The following is a 16801-nucleotide window of genomic DNA, read 5'->3' as shown; positions in this document are numbered from 1 at the left end:
AACCTAGTGGGTTAATTATTAACATTTATCATATCATGCATGCCCATACCTTGCTGAACATTAGTAACAACCATCACTCACACATGAATGATAGTAACGTTCCATTTCCTTTATTTTTCAATCCTCATCAACAAGTGCATATACAGCGTATTGATCATGACCTGATCAGGTTCAGACATAGAAAGAGCTATTTTCCTCTTCTCATTAAATCGTGTTCTTGAGTAAAACCCTACATTTGTTTAACTCGTAGCTCTGGTCTCTCTTCATGGAGATTATTTGGGACTTAAAATTTATTCAATTGGAAACTAAACTAATTTTCGTTCAAACAGGATTCTAAAATGACTGAATTTCATTGAGAAATTGATTGAAAGAATTTAATTGAGTTTCGGTTGGAAACTCGCATCCCTAATTGATATCTTGTCAACTTAACAACAACTTAATGTGTACCAGTACAACACAATTTTTTTTTTTTTTTTTTTTTTTATCATTTTAAAAGCAACAAATATGGAATCCCAAACCAACTTCTAATCAAAACATACATACCATAATTGGAAACGAGTGATCACAGTTTCTAAAATAATATTGGACAACAAAATGGTAACTCAAGGGCTAAGAAAATGATAGGCCACGAGAATCAATAGGACAATATGTTTCACAGAATTTAATGTCACAGCCAATTCCAACTCACACCCGAAGAGTACATTACAAAAGAATTAAAAAATAAAGTCCCATATTGTTGGACGAACTCCATTTGCTATATATTACTTTGACTGAGTAGTAAATAAATGCCACCATGATACTCCCCGAGTACAACCATTTTCAAAGGTGTCACTCCGATTAAATAGTAATGTAGGAGTGAACTTGCATAACTGGCAACTCAATGTTCGATCAAGAATGAGAGTTGAAAAGGGGACTAAGCAAGAAGTTGTAAAATGAAAACCAAAACCTTTTTCTTTTCCATCTTTTGATTAAAAGGACTATCATGACAATTTTCTAACATTAAAATGAGAACGCAATTCGGAGCTAGATTTCTGTATCAAGTAGTTTCTTTACATTGACTTACATATGCATTTGCTAGCAGTTAAAACATGTTTCCACCGATCCAGGTGTTACACAGGCACTCGTCTACCTCTATAGCGGTCAAACAACTGCAAGTTGGCAGAAAATGCTCAGATTGATAATTTCAGCATGTTACGCAAATGAAAGCATAGAGAAATCAGCATCTATCAAGGAACTGAAAAACTTCTACATCATATTGACGGATACTGGTCCTGTCATTCAATGATCTCTAGCTTGACAAGCAAACCGAACTAACTGTTTTTTAAGACATTTATCAATGGAAAATAAAATCCCCAAAATCTATCACAGTTGTTATAGATTCTTACATCCTTGAACATCCACTAATTATACAGCAACATGCATACTGGCATAAATGTAAAATACTATATAAATAGCAATATTAAAATGCATATACAAATATTTGAATGAAAGGTAAGAAGACAATTTAACAGAATTGCTTACCGATCGAATATATGGCTGTTGAACAATCCAACCAAGAACAGGAATCTTCTGCAAGAAAACAGACAGTGTAGGCCAGAAGCCACTGCAAAATATAATCCCACCATATTAGTCTTTAGGTATGAAAGTACTTGATAAAATAATTTTGTTCATTGTTTAAAAAAAAAAAATTGTTCATTTAAACTAAACCTGAAAAGTATGAGGAACCCATAAGATTCCACAATCATGCCCAAAATAGGCCACCCCATTATAAGAATCAAGAATCCTATACCAAATGAAACTGTCCCCTACACAACCACAAAATGATAAGTTGAAGAGGAAAATTTAACATGAATGAAAAGCATAGCAAATGGAACACAAACTAAAAGAGGCGGTAAATGCATAAGTCAAGTACCTTGAAATTACTACGTTTCATGAAGAATTGCATTGTGGATTTCAGTCCAATGGTCAGGGACACTCCGGAAACAAAGAGGATCTGATTTTAGGGACAGAACAAAGGACGTTGTAGAAGTTCTTATTAAGTGAGAAATCACACGAGCAAAATGATTATAATTTAAGCAAGGAACTTATCAAATGTCATAACACAAAGCTTACATTTCCCATTGCTAGCAAACCCTTGTCGAAGAAGAATATAACGCCAAGGAATGAGAAAAATATACCAAAGCCCGTTAATCCCAATCCAATCTCTGTTTCATGTTCCAATTGCAAACACATATATTAGAATTGTAAATACAATTACAGATAGGAGTAGTAGATGCAAACTGTGAATGTTCAAAAATAACACTGCCTCGACATAATTGAATTAACAAATAATTTATCTTAAGGAGCAATTATAAACTCTCTAATAAAATATTCTACTCTTACATATGATTACATAAGATAAGATAGAAAAACAAACCATATGATACCATCATTGCCAGTATAAACAAAAATAAAAATAAATCAGATTTGACTTACTCTTGCGATCATTCATCTCAAAGGAAACCATTTTATACCAATAACTCAAATGTTCAAGTGCTTGCTTTCACTGAAACCAATGATCAAAGAAACAAAGTCAGATAATATGTTTATGAGAATAAATACTCGGCTCAGACAATTTGACTCAAGAAGATCATACTGCAACTCTGGGCAAAATCTATTCAGATGCCAATGGTTAAAACATATCAGGATTTTTAGTTTGAGAGATAAAAGAGGCGGTAAATGCATAAGTCAAGTTTATATAGCAAATGGAACACAAACTAAAAGAGGCGGTAAAAGCATAGCAAAATATAGAATAATTTTGACATCAATTTTCCAAGTGGGTGTCTCCTTCATCTCCGAAATTACTTTCTCTCTCTGCCTAAGTGAATCAGAGCGTCAAAGCACTCTCTATTCAAAATTATCTATATAGAGAAGCCATAACCATAGCCATTTCCAGTCGGCATTTTGTACAGAGAGACACATGGTTTCATTTTTGTTGTCATCCTTAGCTACTCTAAAGGACTCATACAGAAGGAATACCAGACACACACAGGGGTCCGAAAGAACGCAAGCAACCGGGAATTCAGTTTGTTCAAGCTTCTAAAGCCATCAACACTCACAAGTAATTTGGTAATCTACAATTCCCCATCTCTGTGATTTTTCAGACTAAAACCCAACGAACCATAGCAAAATTATTTTCTTTCTCTATCCATAGACCCCCTACTGAAAATCTTATTTGTACACCAATGAAATCCCTGAAACACAATTAATCTTAAAACAGCAATGGATCAGAATTTAATCTTGTCTTATCGATCTTTAAAGATCAATAAGACATGATTAAATTTCCATGCACTGAAAGACTCTAAAAGAACAGCACATTGTACCAACGCCAGCCCTGGAAGACATGCAATTTCCATGCAGTGAAACTGGAAATAGGGCTGATTTCTTATTTTGGGACCAAAACCTTATGATTGTGGTCCAGCAGTTCTTATTATCTATAAAGGCATCCACGTGAATGCCAAGGTGGTAATAATGTGACACAAGAGCATTTAACATGCAATTATACAAAAAGTAGCAGATGGACCAATCTGATCTTAATTTCTTATTTATACGTTTCAACATTCAAGTAAATTGATTCCAGACTGAATAACCGCACCACTGTTGTTAAATGGCGGCGGCAATGGTGGAATAACGTGGCATATTTTTTACAAACACCATAGCTAATTTGTGAAGGAATGCCCCCCATGGCAGCGACAGAGGCCGCAAATCGCAATGGCATGTTAATATGGAATATTTTTGGCCATCCCCCATCAACAACGCTATAGTACTCTACAGTCTACACACAAGAGATTGAGTAAGATTTTTTTTATCAAAATTTCCCATAATGTCAATCACTAATTCCCTATTAAGTGCTCCGTACTTCAGCATTTTCATTAACTAAATTAAACTTCATCGATCAGTATCTATTTAACCTCAGTCAAAACAAAATGCAAGCTTAACAAAGGTCCTGGGTTTGATCCCAGGCTTAAAACCCTTAGGGAGAGTTTGCCACCCATTTAGGTCCACAAGGCTCGTGGGATTAGTCTTCGCAGTTGCATGCAGCGGATACCAGGTTTACACCCCAAAGAAAAATGCAATAAATCAAATGAAAATATGGAAATCCGAAAACAATCAATTGCAATTCGAAAACTAAATTCCCTTAAAAAAAACTCCTCAAGCCACCCTAAAATACCTTTAATTATATCCCAAAGCCAAACCCAAAAAAAACCAAAGCTTCAGTACAGAAGCTATAACTATAAAACCATTTCAATTACAGCAAAGAAACTACAATAATCTCCAACAAACTAGAAAGCTAATGAAAAACCAGTCAAATATGGCATAACTAGTTACACTGACTGACTCTTATTGCTTCTAAATGAAAATTTTCTTTGCTTTTCTTTCTAATTGACTCATTCAGATTAACCAATTTCCATCCCAAACAAGCAACCGCACACCATAGATTATCTATCAATATATTCTCCGCTGATCCGTTCGTTCGTGAAAAATGCTAGCTATATAAATAATAACGACAACGATTTTCAAATCCTTCAAAATCGAAGGTGAAATTGATCCGAGCAATTCATGCGAAGAAGATTGAAGCGTTTTTCGGATCTCATAACGTATTGTAGTTTCCATAATTGAAGAAAAGGGATCCATAAACAGAAACAGTAAAAAAAAAATAATTAAGATTCACAGAAAATTTTGTGCACAAGAGAGAGAGGTTACCGGTTGCCGGAGAGTGGAGCGGCGTAACGTAGTGGCGATTGGTGGCGGGAGCGGTGGCGGGAGTTTGGTTATAGAGAGGCGCGTGAGCTACAGTGTGATTGTTTTCAACTGTGTCTGTTTTCAGTTTCTTTGCTTTGCTTTGGTTCGTTTTGTTGGTTCGATCTTTTCGTGTTTTAAGTTGCATAATAATACGAGTAATAATAATCGATGATGTTGTTTGGCCAATAGAAAACGAGAATTTGTGTCTTCTTAACGAAGAAAATGAAGACGGTCTATATTTTAATTTTTGTGGAGCCACACGCAAATTAGCTTATTAGTTAAGATAAGAATATGAATTGAGTCTTGACCAAAAAAAATAAAAATTGAGATGTTAGTTGACATAGTTGCGGAAAATTGCGAGGTTAATGGAAGGTTTTGATTTTGATCAGGCGCATTCAAGATCTCAAAAATATGAATCGGCAAGTTCAAACTAAACGTATATGAAGAGAAAAAAACAGATTAGTCGATTGGTTAACTAATTTCAGCCTAACTTTGAATTTTTTGGATTTACATATTTTTGAGTCTTCTCAAGAGCTTTGAAATCTTATTTTTTATGATATCTTCGGCGCTTGCACGCCTCTCATTTAATTTCCTATTTTTTTTCTTGGGGCCTTGCCCCCCATTTTGTAAAAAAAAAAAAAAAATTAAGATAAAATAAGATTATTATTACTATTCGCAAATCTTAATTCAATCGACAGAAATGCTGAAATTGTTAGGTTGAATGTCATGATCGGGATTTGAATTCCGGTCTCTCCATCTTGTGTGTGAGTTTTTCATGAGTTATCATTTCATTTATGTATCAATTTTTTTTTTCCTTTGAAAACTCGATATCTGACCCTAGGCCCCGTTTAAAGATAGAGTTTTTTTGTACCGTACGGACTAGTCCACCAAATTGACACCATATCGAATCAAACATGATAACTTGAGAAGAACATTTTTCAAGGACTCAAGCCAACACCATAAGACCAACCAAAGTGGATTAAAAAAATGTATTAAATATATTTTTGGTCCTTATAAATATCTCAAATTTTATTTTTAATTCCTATATATAATTTTTTTAGCAATTTTGGTGCCATTTTTTTAGCAATTTTTAGTCCCTATACAATGAAAATAAGCCTCTTCTACAATGTTGTGTCACCAAACTAAACCAACGGAAACTTATCAAAAAAAAAAAAAAAAAAAAACTAAACCAACGGAAAACCCCAATCAAACAAGTAATAATATACTAATACATATCAATTACTCATTAATACAACTTGGAATAACTTTCTACTTTTCTTTCTTTATTCAAAGTAGTTCGGATTTGATAGAAAATTTCCATGTAGATGTGAGTTTGGAATTCTAGCTAGGAAGTTGGTTACTTATAAATTATGGGAAATGTTAAAAATGTTTCATGAGTCCTTTTTTTCCTTCTTTTCCTTAATGTTTCGTGAGTACTTTTTAAACATATTAAAATAAAAATTTAATTTTAAAAATTATACATTCAATATTTTAAAAATGTAAAATAAATTCTTCAATATTAATTTTATGTTTGATTTTTCTTTTGATATGTTTAACAAGTATGTCAAAGACACTCGTTAGCATGATTATAAATTATTAGTGAAATAAAAGTAAGGAAAATGTTATGCGCTTATATAACACACATTAAGAAGGCATTATTACATCAAAACACATTAAGAAGGCATATGCAGAGAAATATTTTATCGAGCTTTTTGGATTTTTTTTTTTTTTTGATAAATTGGATTCAATTTTTTAAGCATTAATTCTTTTAATTATTAAATAAATTTGATATTATATTTAAATACCCTAACACGTGTTTTAAAATACATGTTAGCATGTCTCTAAAAGTAAATGAACTTTAAATATTTTTTGTCTTTAATTTAGTCTAGTGATATGAGTTGAGATAACGAAGAACTCTACTTATAACAAAATTTCTTTCTCTTTAACGAATTAATTATAATTCTCAATATGAAAAAATTCAATCAACGCGGTGTGACATAAGTAATAGATGCTTAATTCTTTTAACCATTCATTCAAGGGTATAATCTCTATTTAGTGCATGAAAAAACATATATTAAAAGATATCAATCTTTTAAATAGATCTCAGTTAATTCAATAAATTAGTCGTCGAAAATTGCGCTATAGTTTGGATTACCTACAAAAACAAAAATCAAATACCTCAACAAAGTATCTCAGATAAACTACCTCTACCAAACAAACCTGTCATGCATCTACAATTGTCATTGGTTGTTTCAACTTCCATTTCTTCTCAATTTGAACATTCTTCCTTCTTAACCTCACACACTCATCACCCAAACAACAATCAAATCCACACAATGGTATCTTGCTTGAAGCCACAAACCAGCAATGAAGATGATTCTGTCATACTTTTTTCAACTTCTAATTCTTCCATTAGTCCTTCTTCATCTTCTTTCCACCATTCACCACCACATTCTTCATACAAACTTTCCATCAAAAACCTCACCTATACTCTGCACCCTTATAAAACCATTATCCCTTTTTCATTTTCTCACTTGACTCAAAAACCACATCCTATAAATATACTCAAATCTGTCTCTTTTGTTGCTCGAACATCCGAGATTGTTGCGGTTGTTGGTCCTAGTGGCACCGGAAAATCAACCCTTTTACGAATAATCGCGGGGCGAGTTAAAGACAAAGATTTCAATCCAAAAACTATATCAATCAATGATCAACCTATGAGTACTCCATCTCATTTAAGAAAAATTTGTGGCTTTGTTTCCCAAGAAGATAACTTGCTTCCACTTCTAACAGTGAAAGAAACATTGCTTTTTAGTGCAAAGTTTAGATTAAAAGAAATGACACCAAAAGAAAGAGAATTGAGAGTAGAAAATTTAATGCATGAGTTAGGACTTTTTCATGTTCAAGATAGTTTTGTTGGTGATGAAGAAAATAGAGGAGTTTCTGGTGGTGAAAGAAAAAGAGTATCAATTGGTGTTGATATGATTCATAATCCACCAATTTTAGTCTTAGATGAACCAACTTCAGGACTTGATAGTACTTCAGCTCTTCATGTGATTGAGCTTTTGTCATCAATGGCTAAATCAAAACAAAGGATAGTGATCCTTTCAATTCATCAACCTAGCTATAGAATATTGCAATATATTTCTAAGTTCTTAATCCTTTCTCATGGTTCACTTGTTCACAATGGTAATTTGGAATCACTAGAGAGAACCATATCCAATTTAGGATTTCACATTCCATTACAACTTAATCCTCTTGAATTTTCAATGGAAATTATACAAAGTTTAGAAGATTCTCGTAGTTCCGTCGCAGTCGTCGACGAAAATGAAACTTGTTTCCCAAGTTTCATGTGGCAAGAAGAAGAAAAGGGTTATGAAAAGGAAATTTTTGAAAATGATTTTTATGTGAACATGATGGAAATACTATTTTTATGTTCAAGATTTTGGAAGATTATTTATAGAACAAAACAACTTTTCTTAGCAAGAACAATGCAAGCATTAGTTGGTGGATTTGGTTTAGCAAGTGTTTATATAAAAGTAAGAAAAGATGAAGATGGAATTGCAGAAAGATTAGGTCTTTTTGCATTTAGTTTAAGTTTTCTTTTATCTTCAACAGTTGAAGCACTTCCAATATATCTTCAAGAAAGAACTGTTCTTATGAAAGAATCATCAAGAGGAGCTTATAGAATCTCTTCTTACATGATAGCAAACACTTTTGTTTTTCTTCCTTTTTTGTTTGTTGTTTCAACACTTTTTGCAGTTCCTGTTTATTGGATTGTAGGACTTAATCCTACAATCACTTCCTTCATTTTTTTCACTTTTGTGGTTTGGCTTATTGTGCTCATGGCAAGTTCTTTAGTACTTTTCTTAAGTTCTGTGTCTCCTGATTTCATTTCAGGAAATTCTCTAATCTGCACTGTTCTTGGAGCTTTCTTTTTGTTTTCTGGTTATTTTATACCAAAAGAGAGTATTCCAAAATATTGGCTTTTTATGTATTATGTGTCACTTTATAGGTACCCTTTGGATGCATTGCTAACAAATGAGTATTGGAATGTTGGAACTGAGTGTTTCTCATTCTCAAAAGGGTCTAATTCATCAAAGTGTTTGATTACTGGATTTGATGTGTTGAAGAGTAGAGGGATTGAAAAGGATAATAGGTGGATGAATGTTGGAATAATGGTTGGATTCTTTGTGTTCTATCGTTTGCTTTGTTGGGTTATACTTGCTAGAAAAGCATCCAAGACAACAATATAATTAGAAGTCCCAGCCCAACTGACAAAAAAATGTTGAAATTGTTAGGCAGGACGTTATGATCGGAGTTCAAACTCCGACTCCTTCACTTATGTGTATGAGTTTATAATAGTTTTGTCTTTTGTCTATGTAAAAAAAAAAAAAGAAATCAATTTCAAGTTCTTTAGGCTATTTGTTTGTATGAGTCAATATTTTTAGATATTTCAAAATAGGTCTTTGCTACATAAAAACAATCAATTTCAAGTTCTTTAAGATATTGTTTGTATGATATGATATTCTAAAGATATATAATATTTTATTTTGAAAATATATATGTCTTGTGCAGGGCCGGTCCTGACTGTTGAATTTAACTTTACTTTTACTTAAAATATTCTCTAGTATTTTCTTTTTCTCCTTCTCTAATGTTCATAATTATCTTCTGAAAAAAGAAGAAAAAACATCAAATGTTTTAACTTAATTAATTATAAACAGTTTACAATTAATGTACTCAAAATAATTCAAATCCTTGATTGGTTAATAGGAATCATTAACATTGCACCACAGAAACAGACACAGAAAAAGAATAAACAAACTCTAAAAATCCCATATAATTTCCCATTATTAATTATAGAAATTAGCACATTGCTTTTTCCTATTTTGTACAACTTTTTTTTTTTATTAGAAATCATTTGTTTCAATTTTCACACCCTCAAATGCTATTTTTACATAATCTTATTTCATTTTGCTCCTATGGATTTTTATTTGAATTTTTGGATGATCTTGTAGTCAAAGAAGGTTTCATCTTCACAATGTGCTCATCACTAACTCCCATTTTCTTTGCATAACGACCTGCTTCAAAGAATCTTTTAACTGCTTCATCCATGTAATCTTTTCCTTGCTTAACACTCATGTCTTTCCCTATTGTATTTGGATAACTAGTTAATATATTGTCTCCTTTAAGAACTGCTGCAAGTTGGATCAATTCTTGCTGAAATTCACTGAGTTTTGCATCTTCATTTGCCTCTCCTTTTCTTAACTTTTCAGGAGTTGGAAGTTGCTCTGCATCAAAATAATACTGGCAAGAATCAAACAAAGTGTAAACATGCCACAAAATATTGTTAGACCTGAGTAAATTCTAAGATGTAATAGTCTAATTGAAACTTGTTGGGTTTCAAATGAGTAGTTAAGTCTCACATCGACTATGAATGAGAGAATGTTACTTTTTTAAGAGAGGTGACTCATTAACCTAATGCCTTAAGGTTTTAGGTGGAGATGGGCTGTCTCTCTCGTGGTCTTGGAGCATTTGACTCGATGTTTCTCTCGAGCTTCCCCAGACTCCCAAAACAAGTGGTATCAGAGTCATGGTTCGACTTGGTGGGGGAGTGGGAGTAAAATTAGGTATCCTTTGTGGACAACTGCAAAGACTAATCACTGAGCCTTGTGGGACCCAAATGGGCGGCAAAATCTCCCTAGGAGTTCTAATGTTGTTGCATGCTCAAGCCAGGAATCAAACTCAGGAATTTGGTTAAGCTAAAAGAGACCCGCGCCATCTTATTTAAACGCTCTTGGATAATCGGATTTTGATGTTTATTGAAGCAAGAATAATGAACTAACCTGGGCAATCAGTCCTGGGCTCTGTCCTTGTTTGTACAATGCCTTCAAAGGTTCCTGCCCATTCATCTCTCTTGGTAAGAAATTTTGGCAAATTGAAGATTTTTTTAACCGTTGCTGCAATGGATGAATGTTCATATTCTGATGTAGGAGTTGGTGACCCGTTTGGCCCATGAACAACTGCATCAACATAAACAAAGAGTTATGTTAGAATTAAAAAACCAAAATGAAAGAAAATGCCATGAATCCAGACAGTGTTTCGAACAAGATTATCTCCTGTGGAGGAAAAGTGTGTCGATTAAAAATTAATATTCAAAATGTTCTATTCAATACACTTCGAATATACCAAAATTGTTGAATTACATTAGTTTCAATTTATATTATAATTTTTTTTATTTATACTCTATTACATGTGAATTAATTATGTCTTTCATTTTATTTAAAAATTACAATTGAAGTTATTAACCAAGAACCAATAAACATAATAGTCTCTCACAACATGACAAATCAAGCTTAGTTGGTACCGTTGCTAAATTCTTTGTATAAAAAAAGTGAAATCAAAATTCATCAGAAGTAAGTGTACACATTTTTTTTTAATACCAAAATATGTATACCCAAGGCATAGTAATTTCTCATTAAACTTTTCTTGCCCCATATATCTTGTACTCATGATAGAGCATAGAAGTTTCCTCCCTACTTTACAAATTGTACATAAGTTGGAGCTTGGACAAAACCTACACATTTAAAGGGTCATGTTTTTTTACTATTAAGAAACCAACCCAAACAAATGTGTACCTAAAAAATATAGCTTGGTCATATTTTTTCCCCCTTACATGCCTAACTAAACTACCTTATTGTAGTTTTATCATTCTATTATGTTTTTATCCTTTCTAACACTAGAAAACAAATTTCAATACCAACGGTTGTTGGTTTTGTAGCCTCCTACAAATTTGTTTCCCCAAAAAAGAGATGCATGAATTGTCAAATTGATTGGATCTCACTATAAAAATTTAGCTCATAAGATCACAAAATTTATTATTAATTAAAGTAGAGATGTAAAAAGGGCCTTAAGGGGCCGGCCCTTTAAGGGGCGGACCCACTTATTCCTGATTATTAATTTTATTTAAATTTTAAACACAGTTTTTTTAGGTTGCCGATCGTGGACAGTGCTGATTGAAGAAAACGAGAATAAGTTCACGACACTAGAAAAATTGTTTAAAATTATTAGGTCAAACTCTTACAATTGCATCGACCCGACATAACAAGACCTAAGGTACCATGGACATTCAAAATCCACAATTTATGTAGCTTAACCTATAAGTCAACAAATTCATAATTCACCTGCATTATTGCTACCCCACAATTTATCTTGCTTAAGACAATGATAAACTAATTTGCTTGTACATTATGGAGATAGATATGCCTAAGAAAATTGGCTACATATCAAAGGTCAGAAATTTCTTGCGGATGAGTGACAACATTTTCACACTATGCACTTTGACAACAAGAGATTGAAACCCAAAAAGCATATGGTCCCACTCCCACCACTACATACATTATATAAATTTGTCCATTTTTCTAAAGTAGTGTGAAAATTAGATGGCTATGTATGAAGCTACGAGAAGTGAAATCAAATTAGGTGGGAATGGTGAGTAAAATAAAAAGAGAATTAGTTGGGTTTGCAATTAACCAGATGTGGGGAACTGCCAAGAGATTTTAAAGAGAAAAATATAAAAATAGTCATAGTAAAATGCAATGAATATGTCATGAATAAATGGCTCAACCAATTTCGTGACGTAATAAGATAAGGATAAGATATGAATATACGTGTCAAAATATATAATGAACCTAATACAAGCCAAATTAATGTGAGTATATGATATTTTATTTTTCTCTATTTTTACATTTTTTTTTACTATATCCTTTTCTAAACTCTAGATCTAATACAATAAACTCATCAACAACGAGACTACATAAAATAAATTAATTTAAGATTGAATGCAGAAAGAAAAAACTTACCTGTTCCTTTTTCAATCCAAGGTGAGATAGCAATAGTGGGAACCCTTACTCCCAACCTATTAAAAGTGAAGTTAAATGGTTCTGGTCCCATAATCCCATCAGGGCTAGGCACCCCGCGCACCGGTGTAGCCACATGATCATAAAACCCACCGTGCTCGTCATATGTAATCAAGAAAAGGGTTTCGTTCCACTGCGGGCTTGCCCTCAGTGTCTCGTACACCTCCTTCACAAACATTTGTCCTTGGTATACATCATGAGACGGATGATCGTCATTGCCTGGGAACAACTTAGTGTCAGTGTACCGCTGCTCCACGACAACATAATTCGGTAACTTTCCATCCTTAGCATGACGCTTAAAGGTCTCGTATAGATGAAATTTGAGCACATACTTTAGCTTCCTTAAGTTCCTATAGAACAATGTTGCTGGAATATTTTGGTAATATATTCCAAAGTCAAATCCATTATCGTGGAGACTGTCGAAAATAGTTTGTTGTGGGTAGCCCATTGCAAGCAATTTTGCCACGTTGCTGGTGGCGCCACCGGATGTTGCCGAGTGCACATAGAGTCGATTAGGTTGAGTGGAAGCTGGTACGGAGGCAAACCACCTGCGAACATATGAACGTTATGCTACGACTAGTAGAATGGGTGAATTTTTATTTGATTTTTTTTATATAGAAAGAATAGGAATTTTTTTTTCATGATATTGCATCTATGACAATTTGACCAAATCTATAGTACAAAGTGAGATAAGTCTTGTACTATGTTGTCACTTTATCATATAAATATATTGTCTTCGTAGTTAAAATGTTCTCCTAAAATAGGAACTAGTTAAAAATTGAGCAGCATGTGATATTGATCTTTTCAAAAATACTCCAATTAATTGAAGAAAATTAAAAGCATAAATATTTACCTTCAAGCTAAAGCAACCATCGAGATATTGTAGTAAAGAAATGTAAGTTTAATTGTTTTGAGATATAATAGAGCAGAAATAGAAAAATGACCTGTTTGGATTGACTTAAAATTTTGAACTGATGTAAAATAACTTATGCAAATAAATAAGTTTTTAAGCATTATTATAAACTTTTCAATGTAATTTATGAGAAAACAACATATACAAATACAATATTCTTTTAGTGAAAACTTATAAATGTTAATAAAATTTTATTTATTTACATAAGTTATTTTCATAAGCTCAAAAATAGGTTGAATCCAAACGAACCAAAGTAGTAGACAACTTTACACAAAAAAAAAAAGTAAAAAAAGTTAACATTTCATTAGCTTGTTTACAATTATTAATTAACTCGTCTAACATGCAACGACAAATTCAATTTATTTTGGAAAATTATATAAAAAAAAATACTCTTATAGCTAGAAATTCCCGGCTCGCTCCCTATTAATTGAGTTAAACTCATTTACCGTAAAAAAAATTGAGTTAAACTCATTTATTTTGGTTATTTTAATTAATTTTTAAAACAATTCCTCATCTTGATAAGAAAAAGTTTCCCATCTAATCAAATTCTTATTTTTATTTTTGTAATGTTTTTTATTAATCAATCTATCAGAAGCTACTCATCTTAAAAATATCTAAATATAAAAGATCCAACTAACGTCTGACGTGGACTTGTAGTATGGCTAACGTGGCAAACTGGCAGTAGTATTTTGGGTTTTTGGTAGTCACGAGGCCACTAGTATAAGTAATAAAAATAAAAATCATTAATTAGTTGATTTAGTGATGATTGACGCTGAATTTGGTAGTGAGGATCACGGTTCGATCCCCACAATTGCACTTGAGAGGGAAATGGAACCACGTGATGCCATAACTCGCTCCGAACTCTGGATTATTAGGGCTCCTTTCCCTGATAACCAGAGGGTGAAAAACAAAAAAAATAAAAATACTCCTACTGTTTTAAGATCAGAAATAATAACCAACGAAGTAATGAGAGATTTCTTACCAAAAAATAAAGTAATGAGAGATTTAAAAATGAAACATTGGAACTAAAATGATAATATCGGTAAGAATAAAAAAGGAATAATTTGATCATACCTATCAAAAACAGCAAACTCAGAAACAAGTGACTTATAAACAGCAACATGATCAGGTTCAAATCCATTCATAACTTCTTGTGACATATTCGTTGTATTATCCATCGAATAAGCTTGTTGTGCAAAACCATTCATTGGAGCTGGATCAGCTGACGTGTCTTCTGACCCGAATATCTGTTCCCTAATTGCTTGAAACGAGTGACCAGGATCAGGGTCCACATACTTCGCTTCGTTTTTGTAAAATATCCGTTTTGAATTCGGGTCGGTTATTGATAATGGTAATGATTCTGACCCGGTTACACCGTTTATGTTTGGGTTTAGTTTCTTCATCCAACCAAGCATGTGGTCGAATGAACGGTTTTCCATTACTAAAATCACCACGGTTTTGATTGGGTTTTGGGCTGCATTGGAATTGAGAAAGAAGAATGTTAAGAAAAATAACAGTGTAGTAATTCGGGTACCCATTTTTGTAGTGTGTTTTTAAGAAGAGTAAGTATTACAATGTTGATGGAAGAAGGGGTGAGATTTTTTTTGGTATTGTGATATGAGAAAATGAGAGAAAGTAAAGAAAGATAGATATAGTGAGAGAGAGAGAGAGAGAGAGAGAGAGAGAGATTGCGTGAGGTTAATTGCCCTTTATGTGAGAGAGGTTTTGATTACGTAATAAATGGGTTTCATGGATTTTGTCTGTATTGTTATTTGATCTGAGTCAGAATGACTGCATTTTGCCGATAGATTTTCATTTCTCTCTCTTTCACTTTAGGCAATTTCATTTCTAGCACTAGTACATTACAATAAGGATATGGTCGGCGAAAAATAGTGAATAGTCAATAAGTTAACTTACAACGGATGAATTTATAGCGATCAGTTTATAAGGTAGCTTTTAGCTTACAGTGAATAAACTAGTAGATTAAATTTGTAGTGTTTTATAAAATTTGTGGTTGAACAAGGTTATAGTTATAAGTATAAAATGACATAAAAAATATATGTTTAATTAATATTTAATTTTTTCAGATAAAATGATAAGGGTAAAATTAAAAGAAAATATGATAAATTATAAGTTCATAAACTATAAGCTAGTAAAATAAGCTATAAGCTTATCACCAAAAAAAAAATTATAAACTCTTTTTTAAAAACTATTACCAAACAGAATTTTTAGCTTATAAGCTAAAAGCTATAAAAATAATGTATTGAAAAGTATTAAATTTAACATTTTAGAGGTTTAAAAATTGTTATTTTTAATATAAAAAAATTGCTACTTTAGTTTTTTTAGTGCTCTCATCAGCTCATGAAACTTTGTTTAGCACCATCATTTTTTAAAATTATTTGTTACGTTATATTTTAAGAGTTCTGGTCAGAATTGAAAATATGATAGAGAAAAAGTGTGATATATAGGGTGTGTTTGGTAACACAAATAAGCTAGCTTATAGCTTATTCTATGAGCTTATAAGCTTGTTTCAAAAAATTAGAGGTGTTTGGTAACAAACTTTTTTTACTAGCTTATAGCTTTTTTCCAGATGCTATTTCAAGTGGCGTTTGAGCTTATAGCTTATAGCTTTTTACACTTTAATTTAATAACTACTCACTCTAAAAAATAAACTACCCACTATCAATTATGTCATTTTATATTTATTAACCACTTCAAAAGCTAATTTTACCAAACACTTTAATTTCAATTAGCTAGTTTTTCAGCTATCAGCTAGCTTTTCAGCTATCAGCTAGCTTATAGCTTATTTTTACCAAACAGACCCATAGTTTGGATAAAAATATGACAGGTCATAGAAACATGATAAGTCATTGCTTTATCACGTATTTGATGGACAGAAAATAACAAAGATAATAATATTTTTTATAATATCATTTTTTATTTCATATATCTCATAATGAAATAATAGGATAAATTTAAATGATAAAATTATCCTTATTAAAAAATTCCATATATTTTCTCAAAATTAGTTTTAAATATTTAAATTTATAAATAAAAAAATACTGAAATAAATAATTTTATCACAAGTGAGGTTTTTTTTTTTTTGACTTAATAATTTTATCATAAGTAAAAACATGTTATATATTATATGTAAATTAAAAATGAGGCACCGTCTTTACCAAAAAAA

The 16801-nt window shown here is 32.1% G+C and overlaps 3 protein-coding genes across 3 annotated transcripts; 1 reads left to right on the top strand and 2 right to left on the bottom strand.

The window, feature by feature from the left end:
- Positions 1-621: 621 nt before the first annotated feature.
- Positions 622-5041, bottom strand: LOC123916709 (vesicle transport protein GOT1-like). Its single transcript, XM_045968223.1, has 7 exons — positions 4744-5041; positions 2476-2545; positions 2113-2204; positions 1913-1993; positions 1708-1805; positions 1522-1603; positions 622-1148 (listed from the first exon to the last, which is right to left on the bottom strand). The coding sequence occupies exons 2-7, from the start codon at positions 2504-2506 to the stop codon at positions 1110-1112; spliced, it is 423 nt and encodes a 140-aa protein (XP_045824179.1). The 5' UTR covers positions 2507-2545; positions 4744-5041; the 3' UTR covers positions 622-1109.
- Positions 5042-6997: 1956 nt separating this feature from the next.
- Positions 6998-9336, top strand: LOC123916177 (ABC transporter G family member 23). The gene has a single exon (XM_045967563.1). The coding sequence runs from the start codon at positions 7008-7010 to the stop codon at positions 9036-9038; it is 2031 nt and encodes a 676-aa protein (XP_045823519.1). The 5' UTR covers positions 6998-7007; the 3' UTR covers positions 9039-9336.
- Positions 9337-9604: 268 nt separating this feature from the next.
- Positions 9605-15452, bottom strand: LOC123916330 (non-specific phospholipase C2). The gene is made up of 4 exons (XM_045967766.1): positions 14689-15452; positions 12645-13249; positions 10629-10805; positions 9605-10073 (listed from the first exon to the last, which is right to left on the bottom strand). Exons 1-4 carry the CDS (start codon positions 15150-15152, stop codon positions 9763-9765), a joined length of 1557 nt encoding a protein of 518 aa, XP_045823722.1. The 5' UTR covers positions 15153-15452; the 3' UTR covers positions 9605-9762.
- Between the last annotated feature and the right edge of the window lie 1349 nt (positions 15453-16801).

Source organism: Trifolium pratense, linkage group LG3 (genome assembly GCF_020283565.1).
Source record: "Trifolium pratense cultivar HEN17-A07 linkage group LG3, ARS_RC_1.1, whole genome shotgun sequence".
Taxonomy (NCBI): domain Eukaryota; kingdom Viridiplantae; phylum Streptophyta; class Magnoliopsida; order Fabales; family Fabaceae; genus Trifolium; species Trifolium pratense.
This window is presented reverse-complemented; position numbering and strand designations above follow the sequence as displayed.